Source organism: Lepisma saccharinum, chromosome 24 (genome assembly GCF_977018435.1).
Source record: "Lepisma saccharinum chromosome 24, izLepSacc3.1, whole genome shotgun sequence".
In the NCBI taxonomy this organism is placed as follows: domain Eukaryota; kingdom Metazoa; phylum Arthropoda; class Insecta; order Zygentoma; family Lepismatidae; genus Lepisma; species Lepisma saccharinum.
In genome coordinates, this window is record NC_139252.1 from 63037543 (window position 1) to 63055083 (window position 17541).

Below are 17541 nucleotides of genomic sequence, written 5' to 3' on the forward strand. Positions count from 1 at the left end.
TTTGGCTGATTGTGACTATGAGCAAGAGTGATGATTAGTTGAAACTGGCGAAGGGATACTCAGAAAGAAAACCATGGCCAGTCCGAGACTCAGACCCAGGGCCACTCTGGGAATCACTCAGTATCTCAACAACGGGTACTTGAGCGGTGGAGGGTGTGGCGAGACGGAGAATGTGTGGATATCTATCTCCACACCATATGTACATTTCAAGGCAATGTGCAGGAGACCTTTATGAGTGGTCAGGGTGGAGGATTCACATTTGCTTGGTCGTGAATTCAAACATCGCAGGCGGCCATCGTTGTGTACGTGTACATTTTCTTCGCCGACAATGTACATATCCTAGCTAGACAATGTAAACTATACGAAAAGCCTATTTACAACGCTGTTTGGAACGAAATAATGTTGCTTCTTTTCGAGCTGTCCATGTTGTAAACACGTTTCAGTAGATTGAAATATGTATGGCCACAAAATCTGGATGTCAAACTATCCGATATCCGTTTCGGTTGCAAAGGATAATCCGAATATCCGGATAGAACAGATTTGATGAAGGATTTGTAGAAAATCCGTACAGTGAAATACGAAAATGACGAATAGAAGAATATCCGTAAAACGGATAAACGATAAAACGGTCCGGCAGAAGAGTTTATTCTAGGCTACCTAGGCTATCTGCGAAGCCTGAAGCCTAGAGAATAAAATACAGAAGGAAAATTGATCAGAAATTTTAAATAAGGTTATTCATTTCAGCGAGATGATGATGGTGATTCAGGAGTTGGCAACCTGATTCTTTACGAGTTGGCAACCTATTTTTTTACGAGTTGGCAACCTGATATTTTTTAACGAGTTGGCAACCTGATTTCTTACGAGTTGGCAACCTGATTTCTTACGAGTTGGCAACCTGGCTGCCACTTGCATGGCAAAGTGACTTCTTGAAGACGCCGAAAACGATTAAATGGGTGTGTCTAACCACTTACACACGGAGTTTACGCGAGGCTACTCTTCTCCCTTCCTTCAAAGCCTAGGACCACGTGACATACTGAGATAGCCCAGATCTTGGACTGAGCATACGCCACTGCGGTCCGGATATAATGCACACATTGGAATATCCTGACATTTTGAATAATCGTAATATCCGATAATCTAGGGTGACTATTCTAGGACCATGATAAAATTCAAGTATAATTCCAGGTTTTCAAGGCGAAATTACCAAGAATTCAAGGCTACAAGAATATGTTTTGTCTATTTCAACGTTTCGTATTACCGTCTCTCAACCCCCCCCCCCCACACACACACATACACATACAGTATATTAACAATATAAAGGGTCTGTGTGATTCCAATGTATCCAAAAATTCTGATTAAATTAAATTAAACAGTATGTACAGGGTGATTGGTAATTCGACCTATTCCTGGAAAGGGGTAATACTAGAGCACATTTGCAACAAATTTGACCCTATGCACCAGGGGTCGGAAGTCAATGGGTTTCGAGTTATTGCAGTTTGTAGATTTTCGTGACATATTCCGACTTGCGACCAAAAATCTACTACACGTTGGGCACTTAATTGACACGTTGCTAACAGCTGATGAATGAGTGACTAGTGGGAAAAAAATTCATGCCCAAAATTCCCATACCCACAGAAAGAAACAGTCATTGGAGCACACGTCATGAAGAAATTTGGAAATTATCATTTAAATCGAAGAGGATTACTAAAACAAATGGTAACACACTTAGGGTCAGATTTGTTGCAAATGTGCTCTAGTATTACCCCTTTCCAGAAATAGGTCGAATTACCAATCACCCTGTATATCTAAAATATTTAATTTAAGGTGTGGAGTTTACATTTGCCATTCCAAATACTCAGACTCGAAATACATCTAAAAACATAAGTCACAAATGTTACGGGATACACTAATCTACGAAAATGTCCATTGTATGAGAATTTCAAAATCAAATTCAAGATCTTATATTATCTTGCAAAAATATTTTTCATGTCAGATAGAGTGTTCTGCAAAGGACACTAACGAAGCAAACAGATCGAGAGAATTTTTATTTATTTTCCACGCAGCTTTCTTTTCTTTTCCTTCGCCCATAGAAATACGAGCTAAATGTGAAAAAAAATGTCTTTGGGTATTTATAAATATGAATAAACTCAATGTGATTTGGATTAATAAAAGATGCATTTTTTTCCTGGAATTCAAGGAATTCCCGATAAATAGCCACCCTGTAATCAGATATGATCATCCCTAGATTGAAATCCACAAAGTTACAAGTGAAGACTAAAAGTGGTAAACGTTGTAAGTGCCAAAAGCGAAAGTGTTGGGAAATCGCATCGTTCCGCACATCAGCCCGTAAGAACGTGCACACCATGGTGCACACTAGTGACCTCTTTGCACGCCATTTGAACTACTTAGAGGGCTACCAGCCACATTTCACGTTTACCACATTATAAAGCATGGCACATTTCACAGTTTAACGTTGAAAACGGTGTTTGAATTATTGTGGCACTTACAGCGTTTACCAATGTTAGTCTTCAAGTGTGTTTGGACTCTACGGTCGTCGTGGGATGTCTCCTAAAACCGCTTTCCCTTGCAGCCAGCACCGCAGCGGTGGACGCCACGCAGGAGATGTTGACGCTGGGCGTCTGCAACGTCCTGGGCGCCTGCGTCCAGTCCATACCCACCACAGGCTCCTTCTCCCGCAGCGCCGTCAACAACGCCAGCGGGGTCAGGAGCCCCATGGGGGGCCTCTACTCAGGTACGTCATAATACGTAACAAAGAGAACACAAAAAGGTTAAAGAAAAAGGTGTTAGAAAATGTACTAATGAGGAAATATTACTATGAAGCGGGACATATGCACTAAAATTTAGAAATAGGTGCTGAACAGGGACGTTGTTAAGGGAAGCCAGAGGGTACTGGCCCCTGAAACTTCCTCCTGGAAATTTTACTTAAATTTACAAAAAAAAAAAAAAAAAAAAAAAAAAATGAAAAAATAATTTTGGTTTATGTAGATCACAATCGGTTTAATCATTTTAGTTACTCTACTTGTTTCGATATAGACTAAGGTAATATGTATACTAACAACTTCCATTATAGACTTATATCATTAAAAATTTAATAGATATGGCACAGACATTGAATGCATTTGTGTTCAGTATAACGTGTGATGAAAATTATTAATACCTACAAAACAGTATATATTTTTAAGCTATATAAAATTATAAGTCAGAACATGGGTAATAACGTAGCATATCCGTTCGATTAAGAAATATTGACCTGGCAGACCTTGTCAGCTCCTGCTCAGAAATGTGTAGGGTAAGCCTTTCACAGGAAATGGTAAGAACACTGGCCTTTGGCAAGAGGTGACGGGAGGGCAAGCGAGGGTTTAAAAAGGTGCGCATGAGAGCGACACGAGGTCTTTTTAATCTGGAATCATCGGAGAAGCAGGAGCTACTGGTCTTATTTCTAAACCGAACAGGGTAAGCTAGTCTACACCCTTATCTGCCATTCGCATTGCTCATTTCAGTCTAAACCGAATCATGAGTCTATTTTAATGATAAGTTAGATATTTGTACCTGCCCGTTCAGGGCTGTCTCTACTATCAACAAGTATTAATTGGGAGGGGCAAGTTACATCCCTATTTAAGATCCCCGCGTTCAGGTTGGAACGCTACGATATTTCTTAATCGAACGGATATGCTACGATAAGGGACTATACATCCTCTACAATAGGCATATATTTACGAAAGTGTAGGAAATACACTCTAAAATGTTTGAAATATGCATTAAATGAGGGAAATTTAATCTAAAGGCGCAATAAGCACTAGAAAGGGGGGGGGGTGCATTAAAAAGAGAACTATGCCTCTAAATGCGGGTAACTGTAGTACAAAGGTGTGAAATATTCAGTAAGAGATGCAAATATGCCCCAAAAAGGAAATACGAAGTAGCAAGAGAAAATATGGGAAGGGGCCTAACACTAGACGTTGATTTCTAACGATTGCATTTCCGTTCAGGCACCATGATCCTCCTGGCCCTGAGCCTCCTGACGCCGTATTTCTTCTACATCCCAAGGGCCACTCTGGCGGCTGTCCTCATCTGCGCCGTCATCTTCATGGTGGAAGTCCGCCTGGTGCGTCCCCTCTGGAAGTCCAGCAGTGAGTACAGAATCTATTTCTTCTAGAGTGGGAATCCGCTGGTTCTCTGGAAACGGGGGGTGCGAACTGGAGCTTCCGAACCCCTTCATTTCGCTGCGTACGGTATTACCCAGGGTTGCTAAAGGTGCAGGAATTATAAATAAATTCAATTCCGGTCCAGCAGAGAAAATCAGAAAGCGTGAATGGGTTCTGGACCGTAAAGAACCTCTTTATCTGTCAGGTATTTCAATTCGGTCCAGGAACATTTTTTCAGGATGAATTGATTGATTGATTTGGTGTTTTAAGTCCACTTTATGCACAGTAAGGCTAATCGAGACTGGACCTACAGTTTAAAGTGGGATCCGCACCACTTGTGCCTCCACCGGGTATCGAACCCGGGACCCTTTGATTACAAGGCGACGACGCTACCACTGCGCCATCGGGGAGGTCCTCAGGATGAATTAAAATTCGGTCCAGAAACTTTTTTTCCAAATTAATTAAAATTCGGTCCAGGAACCTTTTTTCCGGCTCAATTTCAATTCGGTCCAGGAACCTTTTTTCAATGTAAGAATACCCAACTTGGACCGAATTTAAATTGTGCGAGAAAAAAGGTCCTGCAGCGAAACCCAATAGAACCAACCCATTAGAATTTATGGGTTACTGGACATTTAACAACCCTGGTTTTATCGTTCTGGCAACACAGGGGCAGGATTACATGTCGAGTGTCCGATTACGTCACTCACGCTCTCTCAGCTTGCTTAGGGTTGAAAATTCAAAGATGGATAAAGGAGATAAGTAAAATAAGCGAATAGAGAGACAAAAGAATAGAAATAAAAGGAACTCGAAAGAGAGAGAGAGAAAATGAACAAAACAGCGGAAAAATAGTAAAAACAACAATAAAGAGAACACGGAAGAAAAAATAATCCCAGAGCTGAAATAGGAAGATTGAATTTAGAAAGAAGAAGTTTTGAAAGCAGCAAAGAACTTTGGAAATACAAACTCACCTTAAGATAACCCTCCATTACCATTTTCTGTCTTTGAACAACTTTTAAACCGAAGATTAAAAATGGTAAATTACGAAATACTTTACACTGAAACTCGCCCCTAACCAGAATACAGCGTTGTGATATCCATTTTTACAATTCCAGCTCCCTCCGAGAAAAAATAAAATGCTGCGTAGGCTAGTGGGTACGTATAGGTGATACCCACTCCCCTAATAGAAATACGGAACTTCCAGTTACGTTCATCAGCACAGCAGGTGTTTGAAATGAATACTTTGTTTTACTGGTCGACTAAAGTGTAAATCACCAACCCTGAAACCTTCTGTAAACAAACAGTCTCACCGATTCGATGTATCACTCCGCGTCAGCTGATTCATGACCGCAATCATCTGCTGTTACACTCGTAGTTCGTCGCACCTATTCATTTTATATAAGAGCCTCTGAATGTGAGAACCCGCTCTCAAAACATCAGACGAATATGCAGCCGCATACATTGTTACTCTCCCGGACATTCTCTCTTTCATAACCCTTAAAACTGCAGACACTGACACACCACTGCACTTGGATACCAACTTAACCACTTCATTTACTGGTTTCTCAGGATACCACTGACAGAACGTTACATAAATATTGAGTAGAATCTGTTTCTCACCCCTTTTCAAAGGCTGTCCTTGCTGGTGTTTTGAAAACAAGCTCGGAGAACACGGAGACTTTCCCGCACGCATAGAACTCGGCATGTTATTTTTCTAAGGATAAGTCAGGCAATATTACTAAGTTGCACTACTTCCTTGCTGTTCACATGATTATTTTTAGAAAATAACCTATGTTATAAAATATCATTATGTATACAAATCTCTAAGCTCATTGAAAGTTACAATGCATATTACTACAAAATGTTCGCACTTATCTTGCCTTGCCATGTCACCAAGTTATTTTACGAAGTGCACTATATTTGGCGGAACATAAATCGTTATTAGGATGCTTGTCAAAGTTTCCAACCGCAATAAATTTACGAACGTTGTTTGTCTTGTTTTGATCATCATCATCAATATATTTATTGGACTTACAGCAATGCATATGGCTGTTTATGCCCATTATATATTTTATTTACATAAGATACAATTTACATAAAATCTACAAACAAATTTCAAATACACTCCTATCTATATCATCCTTAGAAATATACATTACCATGTTATATCATTTTGTCTAAAAAAATGCAAGTAAAATATATTCAATTCGCATGCAAGAAAGAAGTCAAATTTATGGGAAATGATTACTGGTGCAAAGAGTTAACCATAAAGGTGAAGCAATAAGTACAAAAGAAAGAGCATTGGGTTTAAAGTGAGACGTCATTTGCGGCAGCGTATCCCATACTACAAATTGGCCATTGTTTTACCTTACGTAATGAATCCTGTAACAACGCTGGATTTTCGTGTGGATTATATTACTTCTATGAGTTTGCAATGCTTTCTGCATGCAGGTGGTTTTGTTTACAGAAGGTCTCAGGGTTTGTGATTTGAACTTTAGCTAGCGTTGTAGCCAAGATGAATTGATTTAAATCAGTTCTTTTTAAATCACTGATTTAAATCACTTGAAATAAATAATTTACAGAATAATGTACATAAGGATATTGTAGATATCAGAATCAATTTTGGTGAAAGTACATTAATCTTGGAATCTAATAATTTAATCTGAGAAAGGAGAAGAAAGAAAACAAAATAAATGTACTCGTGGTATGAAGCTCATACGAAGGAAAATGTAATATGTAAACGTTAAACACACTTAAATTTCTCTTGATTTAAAATTCAATAACTTTATTGGGCAAAAATAGCAAACATTTTGTGCGGAAAAATATACAAAATAATAATCATGTTAATTTATTTATCTTGTTGTTTACGGTTATTACGAGCATGAGAACAAGTTTTTCGTTGTGATGTTTCAGGAGAACGCGCACTCCCTTCATCAGACATTTATTTTTAGTTTGAAACAGCAAACAGCAAGGAAAATGGCAATAAGATGGCACAAACATGATTTGGACATTATAAATCTAAACCCAAGAACAGGTTTGTCAGCTCACATCATCGAAGAGAAGCATTTGATTAAAAAGAGAAGGGTTTTGAAAAGATTGATGGGAAACATAAGAGTTGAATGTCTGGGAAGCTTCGTTCATTGCAGAAGAACACTGGAATAAATTAAATAATGAAAATGGTAACATAGATCCAGTATGGAGTTTTCTTTTTCACAAATGGAGTAAGCCACCATCTTTAAAATTTAATGTAACAGAAAACATCAAGAAACTTTGTGAAAGCAATGATGAATTTGAATTACCTGATGATATTTGGGATTCATAATTTAAAAAAAGATCTGAAATAAAAATAAAACAGACTGCTTGTTTTCACAGTTAAGTTGTTATATTACAACAATGTAACAATGTAACATTGACAACATATTTTTGTTTAAAAAATTGCTAACCATTGTTATAACTGTATCTTTAGTCAAACTAAAAATAAATATCTGATGAAGGGAGCGTGTGTTCTCCTGAAACATCACAACGAAAAATTGTGTTCTTATGCTTGTAATAATCGTAAACTACAAGAGAAATAATTTTACAATGCAAGCAATGCGTACATACAAGAAAAACTATTAATCATGTTAAACTGTAAGTAGTGTTTCTGATTTCTGTAACTGGTTGTAGCGTTCTGAATTTCAGGTTCATGCACTTTAACTTGAGATATTGAGAAGCTTGTTGACTGCGCAGAATCTTAATGACAACTGTTTATGAATGAAGACAATGCTAATTATCAACCAAGCCATTGTTCTTGGCTCTGTGGATTGACACGTGCTCATAATGGAATGCTGAAGTGTCAGCAATATTCAGTTGTCTGAGGCTCGTGTCTGAAACTCCTGGGAGTGATTAGATTAATCACCCGTGACTGGGGAATAAAGAGTGACAAGCATCTAAGAGCCGCGCTGGTCTAGTCGATAAGGCGTCTCACTGCCATGCGGGAGACCCGGGTTCGATTCCCTGCGTGGTGATCTAAGATAGGATTTTTTCTGTCTTGTCCCCGCATAAAGTGGCTCTGGGGCTCACCCATCCTCAAATCAATGGATACCTGGGGGTAAAGTCGACCGGAGCGTGGTGCTGATCACATCACCTACAAAATGATTCAGAATGCGTGGGGCACTACCCTCATATCCCCTAAATGTGACCTCAATGGCAAACTTTACCTTTTACCTTTAAGCATGTAACGAGCATCTTGTAAGTTTTATTGGTTTAAAGTCCGCCATCCTGAAACCGATTTTGACGCGTCCTCTTAACTTTCTCTTAATTCCCATTTTCTTTTATTGATCGGGCATTACCCAGTGTCTAGTGTCTTTTCTTACTTATTCCATTTACAATTTTACAGGGGCAGCTGAAGATAAAATTTTCAAACGGGCGAGCTAGATTTTTGGAGCTTTCCTAATTTCCACCTTGTCAACCACCTGTTTTCTACTTCGTCAATAAAAAGACACAACCATGCTATATATTTACGGCTTTAATGACGAATTATAATAGCCTTATTTTAACAATACTTGAAGTGTTAATGTTAAAGAACACATTTATTATATGTGTGTACGATGATATACACGTAAATCCAGCCCCCGTGGCGGAGTGGTTAGCACATCCCGCTACGACGCCAGGGGTCCCGAGTTCGAATCCCGGCATGGATGTTTGTGAGTCTCTATTCATTAATTTCATCGTATCATCACTCATCTTCATCTTCGCAAATTAGCCAAAAGTGGCACAAAAAGCGAAGTAAAATAAAGCAAATCAATTAAAAAAAAATTAATGCACGTAAAGAAACAGTCATCTGTTACCTTACATTGTTACGTGAAGAGGTTACCCTTCCAGTAGACAACCAAATGTAAACCTCTGCATTTTGAAGACTAACGAGGCTCTGGCGCCTGAACCTTCTAACTAACTAACTCTCTAGCCTTCTTAAACCCGAAGGTTCATGGCTGCAGCAACACAGGCCTTCCATCTGTCCCTATCTGAGCAAGATCTATATACTCTTTTCCATCCCTACCGATTTCCTTTAGGCCTATCTCAACGTTGTCCCTCCATCTTCGTCTTGGCCTTCCTGAACCTTCAGCCAGGATAATCCTCTGTGGGACTTTTGTCGTATGCTGTACCTGTGTGTTTGTGATTGTCACTTCATCCACATTATAGCATTGAACCAAAATTGGCAGAAAGCGACGTAAAATAACCTAATTGAATCAATAAATTGCTACATGATTTTCAAATCTATTTATTTATGCAGCAGTAACTTTAATTAATTCCTGTCAACAATGAATCAAACTCTTTTAAAAACAAATTGCCACACGCCCAGTGGAGACAGTGGTTCAGATTCCACTTTAAACTGTAGGTCCAGTTTCAATTAGTCTTTCTGTTTCTGTGCATAAAGTGGACTCAAATAAAAGTAAAACAAATCGCCACGCTTTTGTAACCAGAAATAAGGCTTTGGCGCCCCCTCCGAGGAAGGCTACCCGGGCGAAAACCGCCCCTGCCTCAAGCGACACGTATCGCCAGTCGCTTCGGTGCGAATTCTCCCTTAAACTCACAGTGATCGATTAAAGCTCCGGAACGGAAAAATCACCGGTGACAAAAATCACTGTTTATCTCGTCACCGCGTTGCTGATGTAAAATTGAACGTTCTCCTGTTGTGGATGTCACAGTTTAATGGCTGATTCCGCACAATGGAGCTCCATTTTTTTGCAAGTCGCGGACGCGTTTAACGACTTCCTCGTTCAATCCACGGGCTGTAAAACACGATGTCGCGCTGGATACAGATGGTGGTGGTCGCACTGTTTCTGAAGCTGTTGTTCTCTGCGACGCCTTTACCGGCTAATTTCTTGCTAATCCCTCCACCTGTGCTGGTTCTGATCCCTCTGGCCACGGTGCTTCTTCCTGTCGCACTCGTCGTCTCGCTTGGCTGCCTGTTGTGTTACCTCGGACACCTCCTGCTCTCTGGATATCTGTGACGTGTTCTTTCATCCGCAGAACGGGACCTGTTCACGGCGCTGCTCACCTTCGTCGCCTGCCTAATCCTCAACGTCGAGGTTGGATTGTCGCTGGGTATTGTTGCGGACGCTGGCTTCATGCTGTACTCATCCGCCAGGCCCTCGATAGCCGTCGAGATTGTTCAGGTGGGTTTTACTATTTTTATATTTTATATTATTGGTTGTTGTCATTACACGTCACTTTGCCTAATCGCGACCACGATTAAAGATGATTGGATGAAACCATAGGCGTAGCTACGGGGTGTGCCGGGTGTGCCTAGGCACACCCTAATGGGCTGCTTTATCAAAGAGAATTAAAGACAGATATTTCAATAAGAGAGAAAATAAGCGGCAGTTTATAAGAAGTTGAAAATGTCATTACTTGGTACAAACGTGTGCATTATCGCTGATGAAACGAGTGTCTATAGATTTTCGATTTTTTATGTCACTGGAGAAAGAAGATATTTACTGCATTCTACTCTGTACTACAGCGCCTTTCTTCTATACCTGTCACAAGCTGCACGTGTGAGAGAGCTTCCTCCAAGCTTACTCAAGTTAAAACTAAATTAAGAGCAACTCAGAAGAAGGATAGATTGGAAGCCCTGCTCTTGCTATTTGTGGAACAGGAAAAAGCTTAGTCTATTCTATTGATGTAAATGAAGTTATTGATGAGTTTAAAAACATTGTACTTTTTGACAGACGTTTCTTGTTATAGATGACGTGTATTTTGATGTATTTGTTTGTAACATTTATGAACATTTTGTGTGTGTGTGTAATTTCTATGCAATTTGATTTTTTCTACTACATATATTCAGAAATTTTCAACACTGTCATTTAGAGAATTTATATTCCTTTACAAACATCAGTGCAGTTAAGGAGCCAAGTGATTGTGTTGCAAAATATGCTATTAGAAAGGTACAAGACCTCATTTTTTTCCTTTGTGCACACCCAAATATAAATTTCTAGCTACGCCTATGGATGAAACTGATAAAGGGGCACACAGATTGGTTGATGTTATGATGGAACAGGCCTGGATTCGAACCCGGGATTCCTGGCGTCGTAGCGCGCTGTCCTAACAACTCCGAAAGAGGCACACAGAAAGGAAGCAGGGTCTCCAACCCGAAACCTGGGAGTTGTCCACAAGAATTATCCATTATCGATAAAGTATTTCTCGTGTTTCTTACTTTACGCCAATTCTCTGCCCTTCTAGTTAACCGCAACGATGAGGATGAACGGTGAGTGATGAAATGCATGTGAAAAAATACATGTCCATGCTTCACCCCAATATATGAACCTTGGCTGGCTTCGTAGCAGGCTGGATAACCGCTTCTCAATGGAAGACACAAACAAATACATATAAACGTCAGTGGTTTATATGAATCTATGCTGGGTGGTTGCATGGAGGACAAAAACAATATCTTTAAAACTCGTAACGAGGTCTCAGAAGGAAACGTTCAACATCAGCTTGTCCTATACACGCTGGGAAAGATGATCGATATCTTATGCCTACACTCTGTATATGTCTCTAGCGAAAATCATTTGTATTTTTTTTTTTAAATTCAGATATGAACTGCACCAGGTCTGGATTTAGGGGGCTTCGAGGCACTACGCTTCGGGGGCTTCTATCTTCAAAGGACCCTTCATTGGGAAGAAAAAAAAATTAAAATAGTCACAAAATGAAGAAAACTCAGTTATTTGAAATGCAAAATTCTGACAACTGACATAACTTAAGACTCCTAGTTATAGCTGAAATTATATATCGGTTATGAACAGGGAAGGGGAACTCACGATATCTTTATACCCAGGTCCGCCCACACCCCTACATCGCTAATTATACCCAAGTGAAAGAATAATTGAATTTTGAGAATGTTCTTCTCTTATATACGAGGATAGGTCGTGTACTAAGCGAAAAATATTTTCTGGTTGAAGTTTAAGTCTGTTATTCGATTTGTGGTTTCTTTGCCATTTTTCAATGTGTATGTAAGGTATTATTTCACCGTGTAGTCATTTCTACAGCATCTTTTCTGCCATCGCAGGGCCTGGAGGGGGTGGAGTACGCCCTGGTGACGCCGCAGGTGGGCTTCCACTTCCCAGCGGCCGACCTGGTGAGGACGACGATCGTTAACAGCGGGCGGAGGGAGGGGAGAGCGCCTCTGCCTGTCGTCGTCAACTGCATCAACATCAGGACTCTCGACTACACTTCAGCAAAGGTGAGACTTGGGGCAGCAAAGTACCTCCCCCCAATATCATAGGCATACGCACGAGGGAGGGCAATATCTGGTAGCAGCTATAGAAAAAAATACTGTGCGTCCATTTCCTTGCGAGGCCGAGAGATCGAGAGAAGTGTGGCGGGCGGCGCTAGCGGATATGCCGACATTTTCGACCAGTAACGTCCCGCTTATTTTTATGGACATATCTTTAGCATGCAGATATTTATATTAATATTGCAAAACGAGTACTACTAACCTGTGTTATAAGAGTTGTTCAAAGTGATGTCCACCAACATTCACACATTCCTGGCATCGTTTGATGAAATTTTGATTCACACGCAAAAGTCCGTCGTTTTGGCTTAGGGGTTCTAAAATTTAGCGATGCAGTTTCTCGTAATTTAAGGACAAGATGTCTAACCGTCTCTCTACCTGGAGGTGAAACGCCATGGAATTTTGCGGCTGGCATTTCAATCACCTCACTTACACACACACTGCAATTACATATAGAAGTAGCACGGTAAGTAACCAAAAGCCACACTCTTTCACACAGTACGAAATTAACACGCTCTTGGTTCAAGGTCTGTTCCTCACTCCATTCGCAGCTCTGTCCAGGGCACCTGTAGTCGCGAAGGAAAGAACAACTCAAGCTCGGAGCTTTCAGATTGCAAACAATGCTCACAAAAACCGTTGACTTTTAACGGTTTAGTCTGCAGCGTAATCCTGATACAGTGTTGCACATTCGAAACCTCCAAACGATTCCGAGCGAAGGAAAACGCTTTCGAGGGTAAACTTAAGCGGGACGTTACTCGTCGAAAATGTCGGCATCTCCGCTAGCACCGCCCGCCACACTTCTCCCGATCTCTCGGCCTCGCAAGGAAATGGACACATCGTACATCAACGACAAAAGGTAAAGTGAGGTCGAAACGAAGGCTCGGCTTTCCCAGATAACATTTCAGTTTATGAATTTATGACATATTTAGGGATACTGCCCCAAATTTTAAGTCCGATTTCTATAGTTTACAGTCATCAAAGATTAACCTACAAATAGTTCACCAAGCCTTTTTATCTGGTGTTTGTAAATGTGACGCATTCCATTGTCTCGGGTGGGACACCCAGACTACATTTTTGACATTAAAGTAACTATTCTACTGATAGTTAAGAAACCTTTCTCTTAGTTTATGTGCAATGAATTATGAAACTAAACACTTGATTAAACATAACTACCCTTAAAATACTTTCCCAGATTTATAGCCATAAGTGAACAAATTTTCTGCCACGGGTGGGACAGATATAACACTGACTCTTTACTTAATGACACATTTATTTTAATTTCTGTGAATTTTCAAATAAATTATTTAAGACAAAGAGAGAAGGTAATTGATCTTTGAATATTCTAATGGAGTGGATGGGAAATGTGAGGGTTAAAGGAGAAATTAATTATTTTTTGGTGTCACGGGTGGGACACAATACACAAAACAAAGGTAAACTAAAAAGTTAAGATAAACAAATAGTATATGTAAAATACCTTCTACATTCTGAAGCGTGAGTGTCTTGGGGCCTGATGATGCTTGTCTTAATCATTTTCATAATTTTCAACCGTTTATATATAATAAATATTATTTATAAATATAATTTTATATATAATTACACTAAATGTATGAAGGAATGTGGTTTTGAGGTTCCCGGGCCCATCCTAGATACGCCACTGTTTTGTATGTATTAATACAGAATTCTCGCAAAGCATCTTCCAGCTGTCACGATGGCACCATGTTAACCATATGAGCATTCCCCAACTGACCACAAAGCTCGACCAAGCATCCCCCCCAGCTAACATTTCACTCTTCAGGCGCTGTGTGTGCACACCTATGCCAATTATTGAATGTCATGTAAGGAATTTTATTTGAAATTAAGAGAGAGGAACTAACTAACTAACTCTCTAGCCTTCTTAAACCCGAAGGTTTATGGCTGCAGCAACACAAGTCTTCCATCTGTCCTATCCTGGGCAAGATCAATCCAATCTTTTCCATCCTTACCATCTCAACATTATCCCTCCATCTTCGTCTACATGTCTCTTACCATCAGACTTCCCAACAAGAATCCTGTAAACTCTTCTTTCCTCTCTCATTCGTGCCACATAGCCTGTCCACCTAAGTCTTCTTGATTTAATCATTCTAATAATATCTGGACATGAATACAAATTATGCAGTTGTAAATTATGTGAGAGAGACGAAGAAGTATGTTTTTAAAATATGGGAAGGCCATCTCTTGTTGAGTAGATAACTTCAGTGAAGTTACACTTGCATACTTTCTTGAACTGCTTCCTCTTTCCAGAGCCTCTCCTCCGTGATCGAGGACTTCTCCCAGAGGGGCCAGGCGCTGGTCTTCCTCCACCCGAAAGCCAACGTCATGAAAGCCCTCGAAGGGGCCGACGCGAAGAACGTCAAGTACTGCGCCACCGAGGAGGAGCTGGAGATACGACTCACTTACAGAGGTGACGGCTTTTGTTTGTTTGTTTGGGTTGTCTTACAGAGTCGAACCAAGCTAACTCCACGCCTTGATGGCAGTGACACACTGTTGCTGCGTTTACCTACGATGAAACTTGTGATCAAACAGCTGATTAGGTCTACCGCTGTCTCCTGTTTGGGCAACAAGCGGCAACCTTAGAATCCGTCCTCCACGAAGCGGCCAGCAGGGAAACAGGATTTTGTCAACATAACCGTTCTGCGCTGTGATTAGGGGCGGGAGTTAGCGTGGCTCAGATATAAGTCCACTTTAGACACAGAAAGGCTAATCGGGACTGAACCTACAGTTTAAAGTGGAATCCGAATCAGTTATGTGCATCCACCGAGTATTGAACCCGGAACCCCTTGATTACAAGGAGACGACGTTCCCACGACGCCATTGGAGGGACATGACAGCTTCTGCCTACAAATTATGTTTTCAGATTTCTGTTATTTAGCGTTCCTATTCTACCACTTTTGGCTAATCGTCACGATGAGGATAAAGTGATGATATGATGAAATTGATGAAGAAACACTCACAAAGAACATCCATACCCAGTTCAGGATTCGAACCTGGGATGCCTGGTGTTGTAGCACGCTGTGGTAACCACTACGCCACGGAGGTCGACTTGCAAGTGTAAAAGAAATTGAGAGTTGTGAATTGTTTGAATTTTTTATGCAACTCTTCTTAGTGCATAATGAGGATAATTTTGTGCACTTCATTTTCAAATCATTTATTTTGCAATACAGTTGTTAGAGACGGGGAAGGGTATATGTGAAATGCGATAGCAAAGTTTAGACAACGTAATATAATGAATGGATATGGACATGGATATTTCACAACAAAATGCGCCCTTAAACACTTTAATGCTTTCCAAAATATGTATATTCCTATTAATTGTAATACCCTCCATATTTCGATTTAATTTTTGCTCATGGGTTTTACGGAGTGGCACCTATCTATGTAATTATTAACTATTTGGCATTCCAGCAGGGCTGTTAAACGTCCATGAATTTTAAATAAATTCAATTCCGGTCCAGGAGAGAAAATCAGCAAGCGTAAATGGGCTCTGGACCGTAAAGAACCTTTTTATCTGTTTAGTATTTCAATTCGGTCCAGCAACCTTTTTTTCCGGATCAGTTTAAATAGGGTTCAAGTACCGTATTGAAATGAAACAACACGCGACTTGGACCGAATTTAAATTGTGTGGGGAAAAAGGTCCCAATAGAACCCATTACAATGTGTGGGTTCCTGGAACCTTAAGAACCCTGCATTCCAGTGTGGTTAGTTTCAAAACTACTGCATTTCCCGAAAAGTCGTCCTGCCGTAAGGTCCACCAGACCCTTAAGATACAACCTAACGCCATAGTTAATACGGCTCGGAAGTTGAGGAAAAATCCTTTTTTCCCCCTAGTGTCCGAAGACGAGGCCCAACATAATATATGTTCATTTTGGTTCATTGTAGGCCAGAAGAAGGTGGGTTTTATTTGTTCTTTTTTTGTCTTTTTCGGCGTTTTTTGGCTTATTAGTCCTTTTTTAGTGTTTTTTTACGTCTTAACGGCTTTTTTTCTGCAACTTCACCTTCTTTCAACTACGTTTTTACTGCCCATTCTCAATCCGAATCATCTTCACCACCTCTTAAACATCCTTTCTGTAGTAAAGAAATAAAAAAAAATATATATTTGAACCATCCCTGAAACGAGAGAAAAACCTTTGTGGACGACTGAAATAGGATCCGAAGCCCTATTTCTGTAACCGTAGTGTGGTTAGGCCAAATATGATTCTTCAAATATGATTTTTCAAATTATGTTAATCTAAAAAATATGTAATGTCTGGAAGAAGATGCATTTCATTCATATAGTTTTCTCGCACTGTGTGTTCCATACCACCAGAATTTTTTATTTTTTTATTCATTAAATATGTAATTAAAACTGAAGTTATTTTCATTTGGATCACATTTATACGTCATTTTTTCCGTTTTTAGGTCTTTTCATAGGTATTATTTTTGGCAATTTATAAGTCTTCATCTTCCGAGCCGTAATTGTTAATCTTGTTCACATAGAAATGCAATATCTTGTCTTTCAGTGGAAACCTACTCGGTGGACATCCCGGCGCCCTTTGCTACCGAGAAGAAGAAGGACCTTGATGTAGACGTCATCCATCCGCCAAGAGACACTATGCACCCTGAACACTCTACACCGCTACTCAACAAAGTGCAAAACGAACAAGAGATATGTTCAAAAGAAACGGAAACTAAAATTTGAAAATGCCCCTGTGAAACAAAATAACATAAAAAATAAATATAATTTTATAAAGTAATTTTCTCTCTCATTGGAAAAACATCTAGGCATGTAATCGTATTTGTGGAATTTTTAGTTTAATTTATTTTTTGTTATTTTGCGTCCCTTTTCTGCCACTTAAAATCATGTTTTAAGCCATAAAAATCTCATCGCAAAAATCAAAGCTCTGTATGTGATTAATTCTCCACCACTGCTGATTCTGGGAACAGTGAATCGCGCATAAAACTACAGTCTGAATTACTGCTCAACAAAGAAGTTTCACGAGTGAAAGTCCCAGGTTCCAATCTTGATGCCAACATTCTTTACTGAAGCTTTCAATGTGTGGCGTGGGTATGCAAGCACATAAAACTATTGCAAAA

General features: G+C 39.9%; 1 protein-coding gene across 2 annotated transcripts in view; it reads left to right on the forward strand.

The window, feature by feature from the left end:
* The window catches only part of LOC145978368 (sodium-independent sulfate anion transporter-like), a 35694-nt gene extending 18502 nt beyond the window's left edge, over nucleotides 1-17192 (forward strand). For both annotated transcript variants that reach the window (XM_083110970.1, XM_083110971.1), the window contains exons 7-12: nucleotides 2591-2752; nucleotides 4008-4148; nucleotides 10173-10318; nucleotides 12208-12381; nucleotides 14713-14872; nucleotides 16968-17192. In XM_083110970.1, the coding sequence (XP_082967096.1) occupies nucleotides 2591-2752; nucleotides 4008-4148; nucleotides 10173-10318; nucleotides 12208-12381; nucleotides 14713-14872; nucleotides 16968-17146 (962 nt within the window). In that variant the 3' untranslated portion in view covers nucleotides 17147-17192. The remainder of the gene's footprint in view (nucleotides 1-2590; nucleotides 2753-4007; nucleotides 4149-10172; nucleotides 10319-12207; nucleotides 12382-14712; nucleotides 14873-16967) is intronic.
* The last annotated feature ends 349 nt before the right edge of the window (nucleotides 17193-17541 follow it).